This window comes from Phoenix dactylifera, chromosome 16, assembly GCF_009389715.1.
Source record: "Phoenix dactylifera cultivar Barhee BC4 chromosome 16, palm_55x_up_171113_PBpolish2nd_filt_p, whole genome shotgun sequence".
Lineage (NCBI taxonomy): Eukaryota > Viridiplantae > Streptophyta > Magnoliopsida > Arecales > Arecaceae > Phoenix > Phoenix dactylifera.
Genome location: NC_052407.1, coordinates 3,480,779 through 3,498,398, shown reverse-complemented (window position 1 = coordinate 3,498,398; position 17,620 = coordinate 3,480,779). Strand labels below are relative to the sequence as shown.

Sequence of the window (17,620 nt, the reverse complement as noted above, 5' to 3'; positions counted from 1 at the left end):
CTTTTATTTCAGGCATCATATGCGATGATTGAGAGAGTTGATTCTATTTTTCCTTTGATGTATGCTGAATAAGGTCCTATGTAGGAGTTTCTATTATTTGCCTTCTTTGTTTTAATAAAGTCCATGTCCCTATATATATTTTGTAATGATGTGCTGCATTTTGTTGCAGCAAATGTGATATAACATTCAATAGAAACAATATTTTTGTAACATAAATTCACAATTTAAGCCAACAAATGTGAAATGAGTAATTGTCTTCTTCTTCTTCTTCTTCTTCTTTTTTGGGGGGTGGGGGGGGGGGGGGGTGTTATAGATCACCTGTTATTACATCCAAACTCCTGCTTTAATCAGAATCCCCTCTAGGGAGGGCAGTCCCATTTGCTGAAAGAACGCTCAAAAGAAATCCATCACAAGATGTAAAAACTAAATTCAGCTCTGCTTTCGATCAGTTGGGTCTTCATCGTCCTTGTGCATAGGATCCTTGATGTATTCTCCTGGAAAGATTGCTAAAATTGGTTTGGTCTGTCAGTTTCCTCTATTTTCTTCAGAATTTCTAGGTAGGATATTTATATCCTTAATTATGAACAGATAGATTTCCATATGCTTAATTTACGATTGATTGTGGTTATGTAGGGTGTCCCGTTTCTGGTTTCTTGGTCTCGGTGTATCAAGAAGTGCCTTTTTGAACTAGTCTATGTTGTGTTTTTTGTGACAAAGGAAGAAAAACATCTTCTGAAGGAGGTTATCACTGTCTTGGTGATTATTGGGAGGTCCTACTACTCCTACTCCACACGCTGTGACCATGCAACAAAAAGAAACTAGGTTTAGGAGATTGGGTTTGTATAGTTGATTGGTGAGTCATGCTTGACCTGGAAATCACTTGCACCCCTAGTTTGTCCATGGATGTTACTATGTGAACCAATCATTCAAAATTCAGATGGGGTTGTATGAAAAGTATTTCATAAATTCAAGTTGCATGCCATAGTAAGGGGTTCATATAAAAAGTTAAAATTTGCTTGGCTACAAAATTTTCTAAACAATGAATTAATGCATTCATCACTTAAGTGTTTGTAGTCACTGATAAGTAAAAAGGTCTTGCATCAATCTGCAATTAGTAAGATACCTGAGGTGTTTTCATAAATTTCTAGTCACTGAGGACTTTTGGCATGGTTCATCTAAAGTAAACATGGCTAAATAATAGTTTGCAAGAAAATAGGATGTCAACAATCAACAATTATAAGACATCCTCAAGTGAATTGCATGCAGAAATCTACTTGAAGTAAACGTAAAGTGCAAATTTAGTCTGAAATAAAAATAGGGTGTTTTTCCATTTGACAAAGGTTTTGTGGAATCATGGGTGCATTCCCCACCATAAAATATTGAGTTATATATTTGTAGATCAAAGGAAGTTGCGTATATTACGCAGTTCTAGTTTGTGCAGGTGTTTTAAATGGCCTGTTCTGCCTAAGACACAAGACACTAGAATGCACAGCCAAATAATTGCTATTGTAGAAACATATTTTAGATGCTTATATTATTGTATTTTTTAAGAAAATATAAATACCATAAGCACACAAATTCTCACTAATGGGAATTCTTAAAGCTCACAGCACTGTAGGTTTTATCTTTATAGTCAATATACATGACAAACCATATCCCTGTACTTGCTCTCAAGGTAGCTAATAAGGAATCTATGTGCTCCAACAGAGTCCAGAGAGATCTTCTGAAGGGCATGTGTGAACTCTAGCATTGTTTCATAAGGTGCCATCTTGTCTTTGACCAGCTCAGGGTCCACAAATGCAGCCATATATGGAGTATAGAAGTGGTGTTCTTTCTTTGTCAACAACCTCCTCAAATGCCATGGACTCTCCCCCTTAATAAAGGGCAAAGCATTTGGAATACCCTTCCTAAGCCCATCATCTAATATGCTTAAGTTCTTTATGTACTTCTTTGTTTCGTTTCTTGTGCCTCTCATTGAGAAAAAAGAATAGGAAATATAGGACAAAGTAACCACAAGAACAATGTACCGCTACAGAAACAACAGCTTAAAAAAATTAAAAAACACTACATCATGTGTAAACAAGGAAAATCTAGATTGATAGCAAAAACCATGCAATACAATTTGTATCTTTGGTGCATCAAATTCTGGATCCCATTGTCTACACGTGATAAACTATCTTATACTTATTTTGACCAAGCCTATTTTGGACCAGATGGTACAAACTTGTGCCTGCGCATTTGGTATCCTACCTGCTTGATTCTAGCATGAATTGCCCTACATTTTGGTTTAAATGTTTAAATTGCATTTTGTAATTTTGTGAGACCAATCATTTTTTTAATAATGAAATATGTGGATAATTGAAGTTTCTTGAAATTTCATATGGTAGAATCAGATGGAAACTTAGGAACCAGCTACTGAAAGCAATAAAAAAAAAAACTAGTGAATTGCTCAAATTCTTATAATCAATATAGTAGGATTAAGCACATGTGATGTTCTAGGATGTCAAGCATGTTTGGTAGCGATGTATTTGCAGATAGCTTTCCTCATCATGAAATTACAAAGCTTAGGCAGTATTTTTCTTATTAAGAACATATTAGGAGGCTATGCATGAAACTCTTTACCTTTGACCTAGCAGTTGTAGTCAAAGAAGACAAATTGTTAAAACAAATTATAACTGCTGCTCATATTATATAGTAGAAGTCAAGGGAAAGACCTAGATCCATAAAACGGAAAGATTGTACCTCTAAAAATGAGTGCACACAATTAGCTCATGGATTTGATTGTCTACATTTTTTTTAGCTTTTTAGCTAAGACGGGCATTTCACAGCATGAATACATCAAAAAAAAATCAAGAAGTAAGAAGGCCCGAAAAGCCCTCAGAGCAAGCATCACATCGGTCCAAAGCGCCATAAAGGAGGTCATCCAATTTGTGGCTCCATTCGCCTGCTAGTAGATCTGCCTCGCCACAAAACAAGTGCTCCCTCTCATCAGGCTCCAAATGTACTGAAATAGGGGTTGAGTACCCATCTCCCCAGCCCACCCTAGATCCAACCAATTACAATAGTAGAGTCACCCACAATCTCTTAGAATGTGCCAAGCGTAGCTAACACCAGCCCAAGCAGCCCTTATCTCCGCTTCTAAAATCGAGGTATCGAAAATCGAGCTATCACCAGATGCTATGACTCCGTAGTCCAGGCCTCTAATCTCAAATCTTGAAAAGTGACCCATTCTTTCTGCAAAATCCCCTAGAGCTCTTGAAGTCTGGTTATCAATCCAAACCTAAATCAAAACTTGATTAGAAAAAATCAGTCCCAAAATAGGAAGTTTGATGTTGGATATTTGTTGTATTTAACCCAAAGCCAACATGTTTACTCGTAGGCCACTCCCTAGAGCCCGAGGGCTTGATGAACTATGGCACAGAAGGAGTTGAGCCGAGAACCATGCAGCTCTATTTCCTTAACCTTTGCCATGTCCAAAAATTGCTCGCCTTTTCTTCTTTTTTTTTGTTTGCGAATGCGGGTATTTCATACATTACGAGTACGGATACATCCAATGAAATCAATAAACAACAAGTCACGAAGTACCTTGTGCAACTCTCCCTCCTCGGCCCACAGGGTGCCTCCTGAGTGGCTGGCCATATATGCAGTCACTCAGTCCGCTGCCCCATTGGCCTCTCGGAACATATGCTGAGCTTGAAAGTCCATGCCATCTCTAAACATCGTCCAAATATCTCGAAGCAGAGAGTGTCCCCCTCCACCACCATGAGGGCCCCCTTGTCTCCGAGTCGCCCTCTAATATGATCGAGCTAGCTAAAGCACTCGCCGCGCATGACACAGGTCGGCTCGGGACGCCCGCAACTTTGATCCAGAAACCGAGATGTCGAAGATCTGACAACCACCGGCAACCACCAGTAGCCACCATCCGAGAGTTCGGGCCCCTGATAACAAATCCGACACCTCCTCTCTTGCCTTCGTCCAAAATGAAACTTTCAAAGTTGACCTTAAGAAAACTCGAGGGTGGGGGCTCCGAGGTAAAAAATACCATATAGGGCACTGCCTGAGCAGAATAGGGGCCCTAGGTGTCCGAAGCTGTCAAAAGCCCATGACGTAAACTTGCATGAGTAATCTCTGCTGCCTGTGCTCGGGCGCGCTCCACCACGAACCTCGGGAACAGACTGTGCTCGCTAAAAGTCTGAGCATTCCTTGCCAGCCATATGTGGTAAGCTGTGCAACTCGCTCCAATGGCCATCCGGCGCATCTGAGGGATACCGGACCACCGATAGATCACTTGTAGGAAAGAGTCCCTCCAACTCCAAGCATCCTGCGGGACCGCTGCAAGTCTCCAGACCCCCCTCGCCCACATGCACTAGAATAGCACGGGATCCACCATCTCGTCCACACGACACTCAGAACATTGGGGGGAATGCTCAACCCTCGACTGCTTGGCACCGATCTCGTTGGCAGGCGCTCCCAGGCCAACTTCTAGAGGAATAAGGCAATCCTTGGGTGGAGTCCGAATCTCCAGATCCAATCGCATTCCGGACTCGGCTTGTGTTCCTGTTGGAGGAATCGAAGAACATCCCCTATCCTAACACTGGCTCTGCATGAAGTGCTCCAACCCTGACATTTGGGCCCGCAGATCCCAGGACCAGGAGCGATCGAACCTGTTCTACTAAGTGCTCACCAAACAACTAGCCAAGTCTATCCCCATCTCACTCCGCCTCCTCAGGCCTAAGGAGGTCGCAAACCCAGAGTTCATCTGCCGCCTCAGCACTAATCATAGTTGGCCAGAGTCGCAAGGGGTCCTCCACCACATCGATTTTCTGTCCGTCACCAATCAACCATCTAGTATTCGCCAAGGCAGTAGGCAAATACCTCCCTATCTCTCACTACATGTGAGAACATCTCCGGTTGCTCGGAGCCACCCTATCAGTCGCCACTCAGCCATATCTAGCCACCATGATTTGACTCCAGAAGCCCTGCGGCTCAAGGATATTCTTTACCGCATGACGAGCAATGAGCGCCTCGCGCCTCTCTAGAAGGGATTGCACCCTCAGGCCTCCCTCGCGTAACAACATACAGACTCTCTCCTAGGCTACCAAATGCACCTCGTAGTCCCCACCGTGCGTGCCCTACAAAAAACTTCGAAGTAGCCGCTCAATCCTCATCAACATTGTCTTCGGGATGACAGTGTTGGCCGTAAGATAAATAGGCATGGAGCACAAAATTGACATGACTAGTGTCAATCTGCCCATCATGGAGAGGGATAACGCCCTCTAGCCTGCCCTAAATCTGCTGCACCAGCCCTGAACACTCCAACACTTGCAGCCTTCTCCCTGAGATGGGAACCTCTAGATAACTCCACGTCCCCTCCTGCTACTGCATCTCCAGGATCGCTCTGATCTTCCGCCGCTCCCTCCGATCCGTGCTCGGACTGAAGGCGATGGCCAATTTTTGGAAGTTCACTCTCTGCTCGAAGGCTGCACAATAATCCGCCAACACTCTCTTGAGGGCTCGCGCGTTTCTAGCCCTCGCCCTGGCTGGTAGGAGGCAGTCATTTGCAAACAGTAGATGAGACAGCAGTCAGGTGCCAGGGGCTAGAATATAGGCTGCCAGCTCCTGAGACCCACAAGCTACCTACAAAGCACGAGAAGCACATTAGAGCAAATGATGAATAAATATGGGGACAGAGGACACCTCTGTCGAAGCCCCATAGTAGACTGGGAAAAAGGCGACGACGTGCCGTTGACCGGAATGGAGAAGCTCGACCCCTGCACACAGTCTAACACCCAGCCGATCCAGATCTTATGGAAGCCGAAACTTTCCAATGCTCGCTTAAGGAAGCTCTACGGGATTCTATCATAAACTCGCTCTATGTTTAGCTAGACCGCCATCAAGCTTCGCCGCTTCGAAACCTGCTTTTTCCTTTTACCAACTCCGATTGTCTCTTAAATTTACAAGCAGCCACTCTGTTTATAGACAGTTATACTGCAATCCAATTTGCAGGGGTTTCCTAAAGCTTGTGCATGTCAGTACTTTGAACAGTTTCTAATAAAGTTGACATCATAGTTGCAAAGCTAGTGAAAATTTGGCCGATGGAATACAAGAATTTCCTACAACTAGAATTGCAGAATATTCATTATCTCATATAATAGAATTTTCCTAGAGCCAGAGCGGCAGAGAAGGGAGGTCAACAAAGGTTAGCCCATTGTAGTCAATGCTCGAACCCTTAAATGCTTTGATCTATTCAAATAAAAAAGTAAAATAGAAAAGTATATTTGTAGAAGTGTAATAAATTTTGCACCAGTGAATGCATTTGCATCATAAGATAGTATTATGGTATTGACATTTGTAACTACTAAATGAAGCACATTATAAGAAAGTACAATGGTTTGCTTACTTTTGCAACTAATTAACATGATGATTCTCTTGTATCTTAGTAGAGTACTAGAATGTGGTGTTTAAAAAAAAATACTGTGCTATGAAGGTAGTCAAAAAATTGCATCACATGGCAAGTATCTAGCCAAAAAATTGCACCCAATTCATCCCATTTCAACCAAAAGTACAAGCAAGTATCTAACCTTCCTTCCATAAATCCAATCATGTATTGCCTTTTTTGTATCAAAAGCAGTCGGCCGGAAATCAAATTGAAACCCGGTGCATTTTTTACAACCATTTAAAGAAGTGCATAGTTTCTTCTCCAAAAAGAACCTCTTTAGGCGGAAAAGACATGATATATTTACTTAAACCAGTAGATCCTTGAGCAGATCCCACATTAGCCCTAAGATGTTGGACTGTAACTAAAAAAATAAATGCTTAAGCTTGAGAAGCTTCTAACCTGATGGGCCCGTAAAACTCACCAAGATTAACAGCATTATTGAACTAGACGAAACAACAAGTGATGAAACTAAAGACATATAAAGCACCAAAACTATAAGACAAGAAAGCCTCTCCAAACCATATAAATGCATGGTGAGCCCATGCAAAAGCTTTAGTTAAGATATGCCAAAGTCCACCAAGTATATAAATAGAGTCTAACCATACATGTCCTCCAATTATATCTTCTAGATCGTCAGCACAGCAATCCATCCTTCTTCCTTAAAAGGAGATTTTTGAAAATATCAAAAAATTAATGCTTGGGCTAAGGGTCAAGTTGGTCATGTTTCTTACATCTCTCTCCCCACCCCCCAAAAAAATTGAGTGATGAGACAGCTCTGCACAATCGAAACTTTTCTCAACCATCGGATCGGCCTCTCTTCCTTTTCCCTTTGGATTGTAGTTCATCCCTTATAGAGATTGCTCCCTCGCTTGTATACTTGAGCCTCTTCTATTCGATAATACTTTCTTAACTTATCTAATTGTTCCATTGCATATGGATTCAAGTCGCACTAGTGGCATTGTGCTATGCACATATCTAAAAGCGATGGGAGCTTTCTAAGCTAGAAGAATTTACTTATATTATCTCGCTTTGATATTTCTTTCAACCTCCTTTCTTTTGGGCATGGCCGGGGTGCCATTATCTCTCATCAGCAATTGAATCAATCAAGAATACAAAATAGTATTTATCGCTTTTGACCTATCCCGACTCACTTTCAAGGCAAGCCTGGACTCTCACTTGCTTCCCACTCATCTACGAAAGCAATACTAGACTCAACTTCATACTCGCCTCTCCACTCGTGCCTACTTTCACCAACTACTCTTCCTTTAGTCCTTCCCTGCTTGGCTCTAGCCTTCTTGTTTGGACCTCCACCTCTCAAAGTTCTCACCCCCTGAGTCGCTATGTCTCGTTCATATGAAGCCGATGGATGTGTTGCATCTTTTTGAGTAAATCTTTTTGCCTTAGGCTTTGTCATAGTTCTATTTCGCTTGGGTTGCAGCTGCTCCTTGGTTGTTGGCATCCTTTGGTTCTTGGCTGTGGCACTTCTCTTGCATGCACAAGTTCCCCTAGCTCTATTCATGGATCCATTCTAAGACTAATAATTTTACTTTAAAGTGATAGCTTTTACTCCTAATGATTAAGACAAATTAGGGTTGACTCCTCTTATAGCTTTTCCACCTGCTTTCAATCCTTCCCTTACACCAAGTTCAAGCTCTTACTCATTTAGATAAGATCTTATCCCTCGAGCTAGCACTCGGCTGCTATGGCATCTTTTGCTCTTAAAAACAGCTACCAACCAACAAATATATGGGCATTTGTGTTGTAAGGCCCGGGATAAGACAACAAGGTCTTCGTCTTCTTTGTGAGCTAAACTGAGCCTATCTATTGAGAAAAATTTGCTTTCTTCGCTCTCATCCCTTGACTCTTCAGACCGCAAAGCTGGACCAACCTAGTCACCAGCTTGACTGTATTGACTTACTGGGTTGCCCTTTTTATTTTTTGCAGAAAACTCTCAGTAAAAAACTTTTCTAAGTTGCCACATCAAATAAAAGCATAAGAGCATTTGAAAGGCAGAAAATGAAAGATAACAAGCTTGTGCCTCTTTTCTTTTTCGTCCTCTATTTTCTCGAAATAAGAAGTGCTACCCCATATTTAGGGCACCCTTTATCATTTAGTTGGACTATAAGAAGTTGAAATATAAGTTCAGCCAAGGTAGATGGAGAATCTAAAAATAGATCTGATTATATATATATATATATAAAAGAGCCTTGAAGATAATTAGCCTGCACATTTACTAGCCCTATCACACCTCATGCCAGGACTGCTACAATCCTACGATAGTTCATACGATAATGAACTGAAAAATAATTAAATTTACAGGATAGGCACCCACGTATAGTTGCAGAGGAAAATGAATTTATCCTGCAATGCGGCGTGCCAAGACTAGTTTTCAACTATTAAACGTTAGCGAGGAGGATGGTGAAGTACAAAATAGTTTAATGTATACACAAGGGCCTGTGAGCAACTGATGGCCATGAGGAAGAGGGAGGGGTTCTCGGGGTCGGAGACGAAGCTGAGAGAGAAGGTTCGGTGCTTGGAGGGGGTGAGATTGGAGCCCAGGGGGATGTTGGCGGCGCCGGCAAGGGGGAGGCGGCGGAGGAAGAACAGAGAGGAGAGTTGGCGGAGGAGGCGGCGCCTGATCTATTTTTCTCTCGCTCTCGATTTTTTCGTCTCGCTAGGTGGAGAGTTGGAAGAAGGGTTAGAAATAGAGAAGAGGGGAGAAGGGTTAGCCAAAGGCCCCTAGCGGAAAAATCTCCCAGCAGGACCAAACACGATGTTTAGAACAAGCAAAATCGGGACCACCAAGGTGGTAGCCCAGTTGGAACGGAGTGTTTGCTTCCAACCAAGTGGTTCCAGGTTCGAAATGTGCGGGCGTCGATTAAATTCGGAGACCGGATGCCCCATGCCTGGACACGGGGTCTGGAAGCGCTACTGGTCGGCTGGTAGCCTGAGTGGTGCCAGGTGTGACGTACTCACACGGAGGGTCGGGTCGGATAACTGAGCCGGCCCACGGGTGGGGAGGGTATGAGTAAAATAGGTCGGGGTGCCCAACACACGACTCGGTCTACCCGCATCGAACATTCTCCTGGCGGGGTGGGGGCCCAGTGGTCGGGGCTGCTACGCGGGGGTGGGCTTGTCCCTTCCTCCCTCCCTCTCCTCTTGTTTTAGCAAAAAAAAAAAAAAAACAAGCAAAATCGGGTGTAATAAATAATAATAAATGGGTCCTGAATGCCCTATACTTGCCTTGCTATTCATTTATTATATTACATATAATTAACGGTAACCATAAATATTGGCATTTATTAAATTACAAGTTGGAACTTAGAAACCAACCAAGAGTTATCATTTATCATAATATTTTAATATTTTATATGCAGATTGTTTGGGCTGAGTCGGATTGGGTTTAAATTTAGTCGACCTATACATAAAATGGATCCAATTTTAAGATCCGATCTAGCTCTGGGATCCTCCAAAATGGGCTCACGAACCAATCCAACTCATTTACGGCCTTGCCGGGCAGGAGCCGGAGCCAGCGTAATTTTATAGCAGCTATTCATGTACCGAACTGAGAAATGGTTAATGTATTTAGAGACTTCTAATAATTTAGTCTCGATAGTAATAAAGAATAGTGTCCCATCATGACACCTTCTGGGACTAGTTTAATTAGTGCCATTGTTTGAAATAATGCGCAATAATAGTTCCATACCAAAACCGTTGACGCTTCAAAAAATTATTTTTAATTTTTTTATATTAGAATAATCATTGGATCAAAGGTTCTTGTAACAGTACTATAATAAAAAATAATAGGCCATGACGATAAAGGCAACGGTATTTTCTTTTCCTTGTTATATTAAGTAATATATTCATCGAGACCATACGGAGAATATTTTGCGAATAAAAAATTATAATTTAAGTAAACATTATTTTATCGAAAAGAAAGTACACGTAATAAAAATAATGACCGTTAGTTATGATTCGTTATAACAAGGAAATAACGGGACATAGTCCGAAATGACAGGCACTATATCTTAAAATGTTATTTATCTTAAAAGATAGCGAAAGGTCGACCGTTTAACAGTTATAATACCATTGCTTAAGGCCATAATTAGCGCAGTCAGTGGTGAGCTGAAAAATAGCTCCATATTACTGAAAGAAGGGACGCTGAATAACTTCTGTAGTCCTTGCACAAAGGCAGTTACTTCGAAAAACTCACAGAATATCCAGTTACCAGGATCCTTGAGAAAAGATACAGATGATCTGGGTGCAGTTCCATGTATTTTCTACAGGATATTCCCCTAGAATATTTAGGGTCATAAATAGCAAATGTAATCTAGCTCAAATGAGGGCTTCATCACAGCAGCCATCCATGCAGTGTTCCCTTTCTGAACAAAATCCATCCATCATACATGCCAAATGCCATTCTACACCTCTACATAAAGCACCGAGACCAGATTTTCTTCCACTTATACCGTAATTAACCACAAGAACTAACTAGCTTACCTTTTTTCCTGTTTCCCATGGTTGAGACTGGAAAAGACTCAGCAAATTCTCTTCTGCACCTTCATCAGATTTATTTTCAGATGCCAGGCCTACTCAAATTTATTTTCCTATAGAGAAAAAAGCTTATACTCAAAATACAAGGAGGAAAAAATAACGATTTCCTTGCAGGTGACAGTCACCAATCTCATGCGTGATCATTCCCTGACAAAGGAATTCAGTGCCAAAAGAAACAGCAATACTAAGCAAATTTGTCACAATACCATCTAAGTTAAAACGTTTTTTGGGAAAATCACTTATTACAGCCAGATACAAAAACTTCTTATGGTAAAAGCCGTCTCAGCTTAAGAAGCATTAAGTACTAGTCCACATTGAAAGATCCGTCACTCGAAGGGCACTAGAAGGTAGAGAAAACAAGATTTGTTTTCAAGCATCATCCAGAGCAAGAACCCCAGGAAGAGACTTTCCTTCAAGTAGCTCCAAGCTCGCACCACCTCCAGTAGATATGTGGCTCATCTTGTCAGCAAGCCCCATCTTCTCTACAGCAGCGACAGAGTCGCCACCTCCTATGATGGTTGTGACCCCCTTTCCACTCAGGTCAGCCAACTTCTTAGCAATTGCCTGAACAAATGAGAAAATGTTTATACTCCAATATTCCTTCATCCTTAACAAGAAAATCTATTTAGCTAACCGGATGAGAGAAGTAGAACCAAAAACAGAGCAACCGGTTCCATGTAATAACCAAACATTAAATGATCCAAAGAGTTTGTGTTAGGTCGAGACTCTGGTTCTAGAATTATACAACTTCCATGGATCATGCAATAGCTGCCTCATTTGTTTTTTTCTTCAGTTCGTCATCTCTTTACCAAGTGCAGGGTAGGATGAGAAATCCTTTTGATTATTTTACACGGACTAATATCTGATGGGTACTATTAATTCATGTAAATCCTTTTATCTAGGATAGGCTTATTTTGTCAACTTATGACAACAAAGCTAAAACATTTTCATCAAAAAAAGAAGATAATAAGAATTGATACATTTACTTTCATATTTTCATAGAGGACCTAATTGTGTAGTAAACCACTTCATTCAGGACCAAACTGGAATTCAACAAAAATCAGCCAATTCGATAAATATGGATCATAAGGGTCAAGATATTGCACAAAAAATACGATTTGAGCATATAAGGTCACTATATCAAAAACAAAGAAACTAAAAAGCACCCCCACTAACCCCATCTAAGTATAGCGCGAGATACTGTGGGCATTTGCAACATAGAAGCACTGAGAGAGCAGCTTAGAATTAAGGTCTGCGAGGTTGGTGAAGAAGGATAAGAATTCTAGAGTGGAATTTTAAGCTGCTTATACACCCACACAATGTGTAGCCCTTTAGTATTGCAGCAAAGAAAGAAATCATAAATGGCAAGCCATAGATACTTTCAGAAATATCATGATAAGTAAAATATTATAAAGGTTACTATTACTTTACCTCTGTTCCCACTGCAAACTTCTCAAATTCAAACACTCCCATTGGCCCGTTCCAGATGATAGTCTTGGTGCTGTCCAAAGATTCACTGAATGTCTTGATGGAGTCAGGTCCAATGTCAAGCCCCATCCAACCATCAGGAATGCCAGATGCTGGTACAACCTGCAAAATAAAAGGAAATCTTGCATCTGAAAATGTATTTTTACTCCCTGATGGCCCTTGGTACTTGGTTCCCAAATATGGTATGACGAATACAGGGTTAATATGCAAGAATCAACTCCATTAATTACCAGCTCGGGAAAGAATGTTTCACTGCAGTTGAAGTAACATCAGTGCAAGTAGTCAAGTCAAAATAACTCTTTCATACTGGTTTCGACTTTGGCAACTTCAAAAATCTAATTCAAAATCGTGGCAACAGGAGTATGTGTCCTATTCAGAGAAAAATCATCCACAAGGTCTGCATATGATAACTATGACATGGGCATAAAAAAATAAATAAAACAAACCCCGAAAATATGATAGACCAACGGAAAATTAAATAGCAAAGCTCAAATAAGATATTTTAAAATGCAAGAATTACTTTTGCATAAAAAAATAATAGTAAAACAGAGAAGAACCCATACAAGAAATAGGCTTGGAAATATTTCCTTCTTTTAAATTTTTAGGCCTCTAGTTTTCTTGAGTTTGAAACATATAGGTGCTACTTAAATATAAAACAAGAGTAGGTGGACATACCTTGCTGTCTGCATCAGCAGCAAACTTGTCAGCAACTACAACATCGGTGGGCAACAGCAGAGACACCCCTTTAGACTTTGCTTTCTCAAGTAGCGCAGTTGCAAGATCGAGCTGGTCTTCAACAAGAGATGACCCAACTGGATGCCCTTGTGCCTTGTAAAATGTAAATATCATTCCTCCACCAAGGAGAAGAATATCAACCTTCTCCAGCAGTGACTCAATCACCCCAATCTTGGTTGATACCTTTGAGCCACCAACTATGGCAGCGAAGGGCCTCTTGGGGTTTGCTACTGCCCCAACAAGATAGTCAAGTTCCTGAGACAATGACAAATTTATTGGAAGCAAACACTAAAAGCTAAATATCAAGATACAGACCAAATAGATAGTCAAGTTCCTGAGACAATGACAAATTTATTGGAAGCAAACACTAAAAGCTAAATATCAAGATACAGACCAAATAGTCCTTGCAAATATGTAACTTTAGCAATGATCTTCACAATGAAGAAAGAACATCAATTTTCAGGTTGACATATCAATGGAACAAGAAATGAAACTTTTAATTCTAACCAATGATGTCAAATATGTCCAATAAAATAAAAAAGAATATGCATATATACATACTATTTAATTACATACATATATTAGAAGCTGGGAGCTTGTATTGATAAAATAAAATGTCAGATTTCACCATACCTTCTGCATAAGGAAACCAGCAACAGCTGGCTTCAAGAATTTGGCAACACCCTCTGTTGAGGCATGCGCCCTATGAGCAGTGCCAAAAGCATCATTCACATAAAGGTCAGCAAGGGATGCTAGTTTCTTTGCAAACTCTGGATCATTTTTCTCCTCTTCTTTATAAAATCTCACATTTTCAAGGAGCAAAACACCTCCATTCGGCAATGCAGCCACCATTTTCTCAACTTCCTCACCAATACAGTCATTGGCCATCTCAACCTATTTGAGAGCACAAAATTAACATTCTAAGCTTCACTGAATACATTCTTTAAAAATATGCTGAATGACAGCACATCATACATACACTGACTCCAAGTAGTTCAGATAGCCTGGGCACCAGGGGTTTCAAGCTGTACTTAGGAGTAACACCTTTAGGACGCCCCTGAAAAGTGAAAAACCATATCAATCAGTTATTCCCACATCGACAGGCCCAAAAGGACCCCAAAAAAAATCAAGAAAAGAGGGATTACAGCATGAAATATAATAATGAGAATGAATCAAAGCGCTCATGGAACAGTTCTTTGCGGCAAATTGTAATATCACCCAGCTAAAGAAATGAATGACATGTAAAATAAAAAAAATAATGTGAAATCTCTGATACACAAGGCACATATACTGATAAATGGCTACTACGATAAAATAAAATACAAGATAATTGCAGAGGACTAGAACAATGTACAATGGCATCAACAAAAAAAATTTAATGAAAAGAACAATGATAAATGATTTAACCATAATACAATGACTACAAACTGCATCCCTGCCATCAAATGGCCAGTAAAATACAAATATAAAATAGGAATAAGTAGGCTACAAGCTCAATTTAAAGGTTGCAAATGGAAAATTTGCAATAGGATTAGGAAGAGAAGGACTTGCAACCCTTTCAAACTAGATGAAATAAAATGCTTCAATTAAACCAGGTTATTTTATCAAACATGCTCAGTTAGGAAGGCTATAACTAGAAATTGCACCCCACACATAACAAAACAAAAGCACATAAAAAAACAATAAATGTTAAAAATTTGCAATAATGCACATGTGAGTGCATCTATTGTACTAGTTCTTATGATGTAGCCATTTGACGAGCATTAGTTCTGCAACAATCCCCAGCTATGTCAGGCAAATCTACAGCTTCCTTATCCAATTTCCATAATTGCAAAGCTATAAATATAAAACAAAAGTAAATGTAAATTCATGTGCTTCATTGTCTTTAGTTCTTGGAAATAGGTGCCTTCTGCAATATCCTGGCCATTATAAATGCCTCAACACAAAGTACCAACTATCGAGCTCGATATAGGCATCAAGCATGTTAAAGATGGATTTTAATAGCCCAGCAATCGGCTTCTAAGATAGCTAAACACCTCATTCACACTAACCTAACATCCCAAGATCAACTATAAGAAAAGAAACAAAAAAATATGATTAAAAAAAGGCTTTAATATGTGCTTACATATTCATCAAAATACAAAAATTATGGAAACACAACATGGTACAAGCTTGCCAAGATAAACCTTCAACAATTCAAGCTTCTAAGCACAGTAAAATGCCTGCTTTTACTATAATCAAAATACTTGCACATAGACCATCAATTTTGGTTCTCATGGAGGCATCATGGAGGATCCTGAATGAAGAAGAAGATGGAATACAGCCTTCTCAAAAGGAGCAAAGTAGAGTTCCATGAAGGAAAAGATTACTGGTGTACCAGAAAGTGAAGGACAACAAGGTCCTAGGAAAGAGATGAACAGTTGGGTTGTTAACTAGTTATCAGGTCTGAAATTCAAGTTTGTTGGCAAGATGCATGGATAATGAAAGGGAATAAAGGCTGTAGCATAAGATGCACATGCAAGCTACTGAAAATGATGACCATGCTTGTAGATACAAAACTAAAAGGCTAGCAACATAATGGGAATCACATGTTATGAAAAAGAAACCATATTAACTAGGAACATGATATATGCTTTCATTTAGTTCACTTTAACAAACTGTCAAGATGCATGGATAATGAAAGGGAATAAAGGCTGTAGCATAAGATGCACATGCAACCTACTGAAAATGATGACAATGCTTGTAGATACAAAACTAAAAGGCTAGCACGATAATGGGAATCACATGTTATGAAAGGGAAAGCATATTAACCAGGAACATGATATATGCTTTCTTTTAGTTCACTTTAACATACTGAACAAGGTACAATCTATTCAAATACAAGAACTTACAGATTGAGTGCCATATATCAAAATCACAGAAGGTAAAGTCATCTTTATGCAAAGATGAAACCATCAACATCCTATCTCATTGTAAGTTTTCGCATTTTCCCCTTCTTTCAGATTTTCTGCTCTTTTATTTAAAGCGGGTGGAGGCAGTATAAGCTTATAAATTTACAGTGTGCTTACTTGAATGTGGCTTTGACATTTTCTCATCCCATCCTTCTTCCAAGCATTTCTGCCAACGAACTGCCAACTGAAAAGCTTCCTATTATGTGACTATTCTGCATAACTGAAATCATGCCACCGAGGCATTTTTCCCTTCATCCAAAACCCCTTTTTAAAAAATTTAAGACTCTGTCCTGCTCATGCAAATGCAGGGGCGGGAAGAATCAAGTGTCCTATTTGAGAATAGGGTTGAACCCAACGCAAGATGTTCAAATACAACTCATTTTAGCAGCCAAACTTAAAAGTTGAGATGTTTGCTGATAACTCGTTTAAGGAATTGGTGAGAGTTTTGATACTCCAAGGATTCCATATGTATACTTTGAGGTAATCACCGTGGTCAATCTCAACCTTAAATTTGACGTGCATTCCCCTCATTCAACATAATATTATTCTTAAGAGGAGGAAAAAGAAAAGTGCGTTACATTTTCTTGCTTAAAAATAGCAACTAAATCATATTTAACTATATACAATAATAATCCATCTGTATTTCAAGCTTAATCAAGCCAAACACAACCGATCCAGGCAAAGCTCGCCCTTAGATCGTTCGCTTAACATATAATTACAGTGCTCAGTTATAATTCCATCCTTAACATGTACGATTCCATTTCTATTCTAAGAAAATAAAAATGCTATCTTTTGTTAACCATCTTCTAGTATTTCTCTTTTTTCTTCCTACCACAATCACCCACACTCGGAACAATCAGATTCATCAACAATGATAATACTAATCAAAGCTCAACGAAAATAGTATAGTATTGGCATATCATTAAGCAAAATAAAAGATTGTAACCCTCTCATCATCATATAGAAAGAGTAATCAAGTTCGAGTACCTAGCACCTAATAGCACCAAAACTGCAATAGATAAAAATAAAAGTAGTTCTCTCTATCTATAGCCGCTTTATCAGCAAGCGATGGCGAGCCAAAACAACCACCCACGAACAACGAATATCAAAGGAAAATAGCCTTAATGGGAGAAAAAAATTAGAAGAAGAAGAAGAAGAAGAAGAAAGAGAGAGCTCACCAGGTGGCTGGAGAGGATGACACGGGCGCCGTGATCCATGAGGTACTTGATGGTGGGGACGGCGGCCCTGATCCGGTTGTCATCGGTGATCTTGAGGCTGTCATCCAGGGGTACGTTCAGATCCACCCTCACGAACACTCGCTTCCCCTTCAGATCCGCCTCCTTTAGCGTCGACACGCTCCTCTTCGTCGCCATGTTTGATCGATCGATCGAGAGAAGAACAGAGAAGACGATAGACTCCGAACACAGATGGAAGGGGCGATGGGATGTATATT

At 40.1% G+C, this 17,620-nt stretch overlaps 1 protein-coding gene across 1 annotated transcript; it reads right to left on the bottom strand.

Moving 5' to 3' along the window:
- Positions 1-11,076: 11,076 nt before the first annotated feature.
- Positions 11,077-17,620, bottom strand: LOC103718791 (phosphoglycerate kinase, cytosolic). The gene is made up of 6 exons (XM_008807760.4): positions 17,346-17,620; positions 14,196-14,273; positions 13,850-14,110; positions 13,157-13,471; positions 12,425-12,583; positions 11,077-11,557 (listed from the first exon to the last, which is right to left on the bottom strand). The coding sequence occupies exons 1-6, from the start codon at positions 17,538-17,540 to the stop codon at positions 11,363-11,365; spliced, it is 1,203 nt and encodes a 400-aa protein (XP_008805982.2). The 5' UTR covers positions 17,541-17,620; the 3' UTR covers positions 11,077-11,362.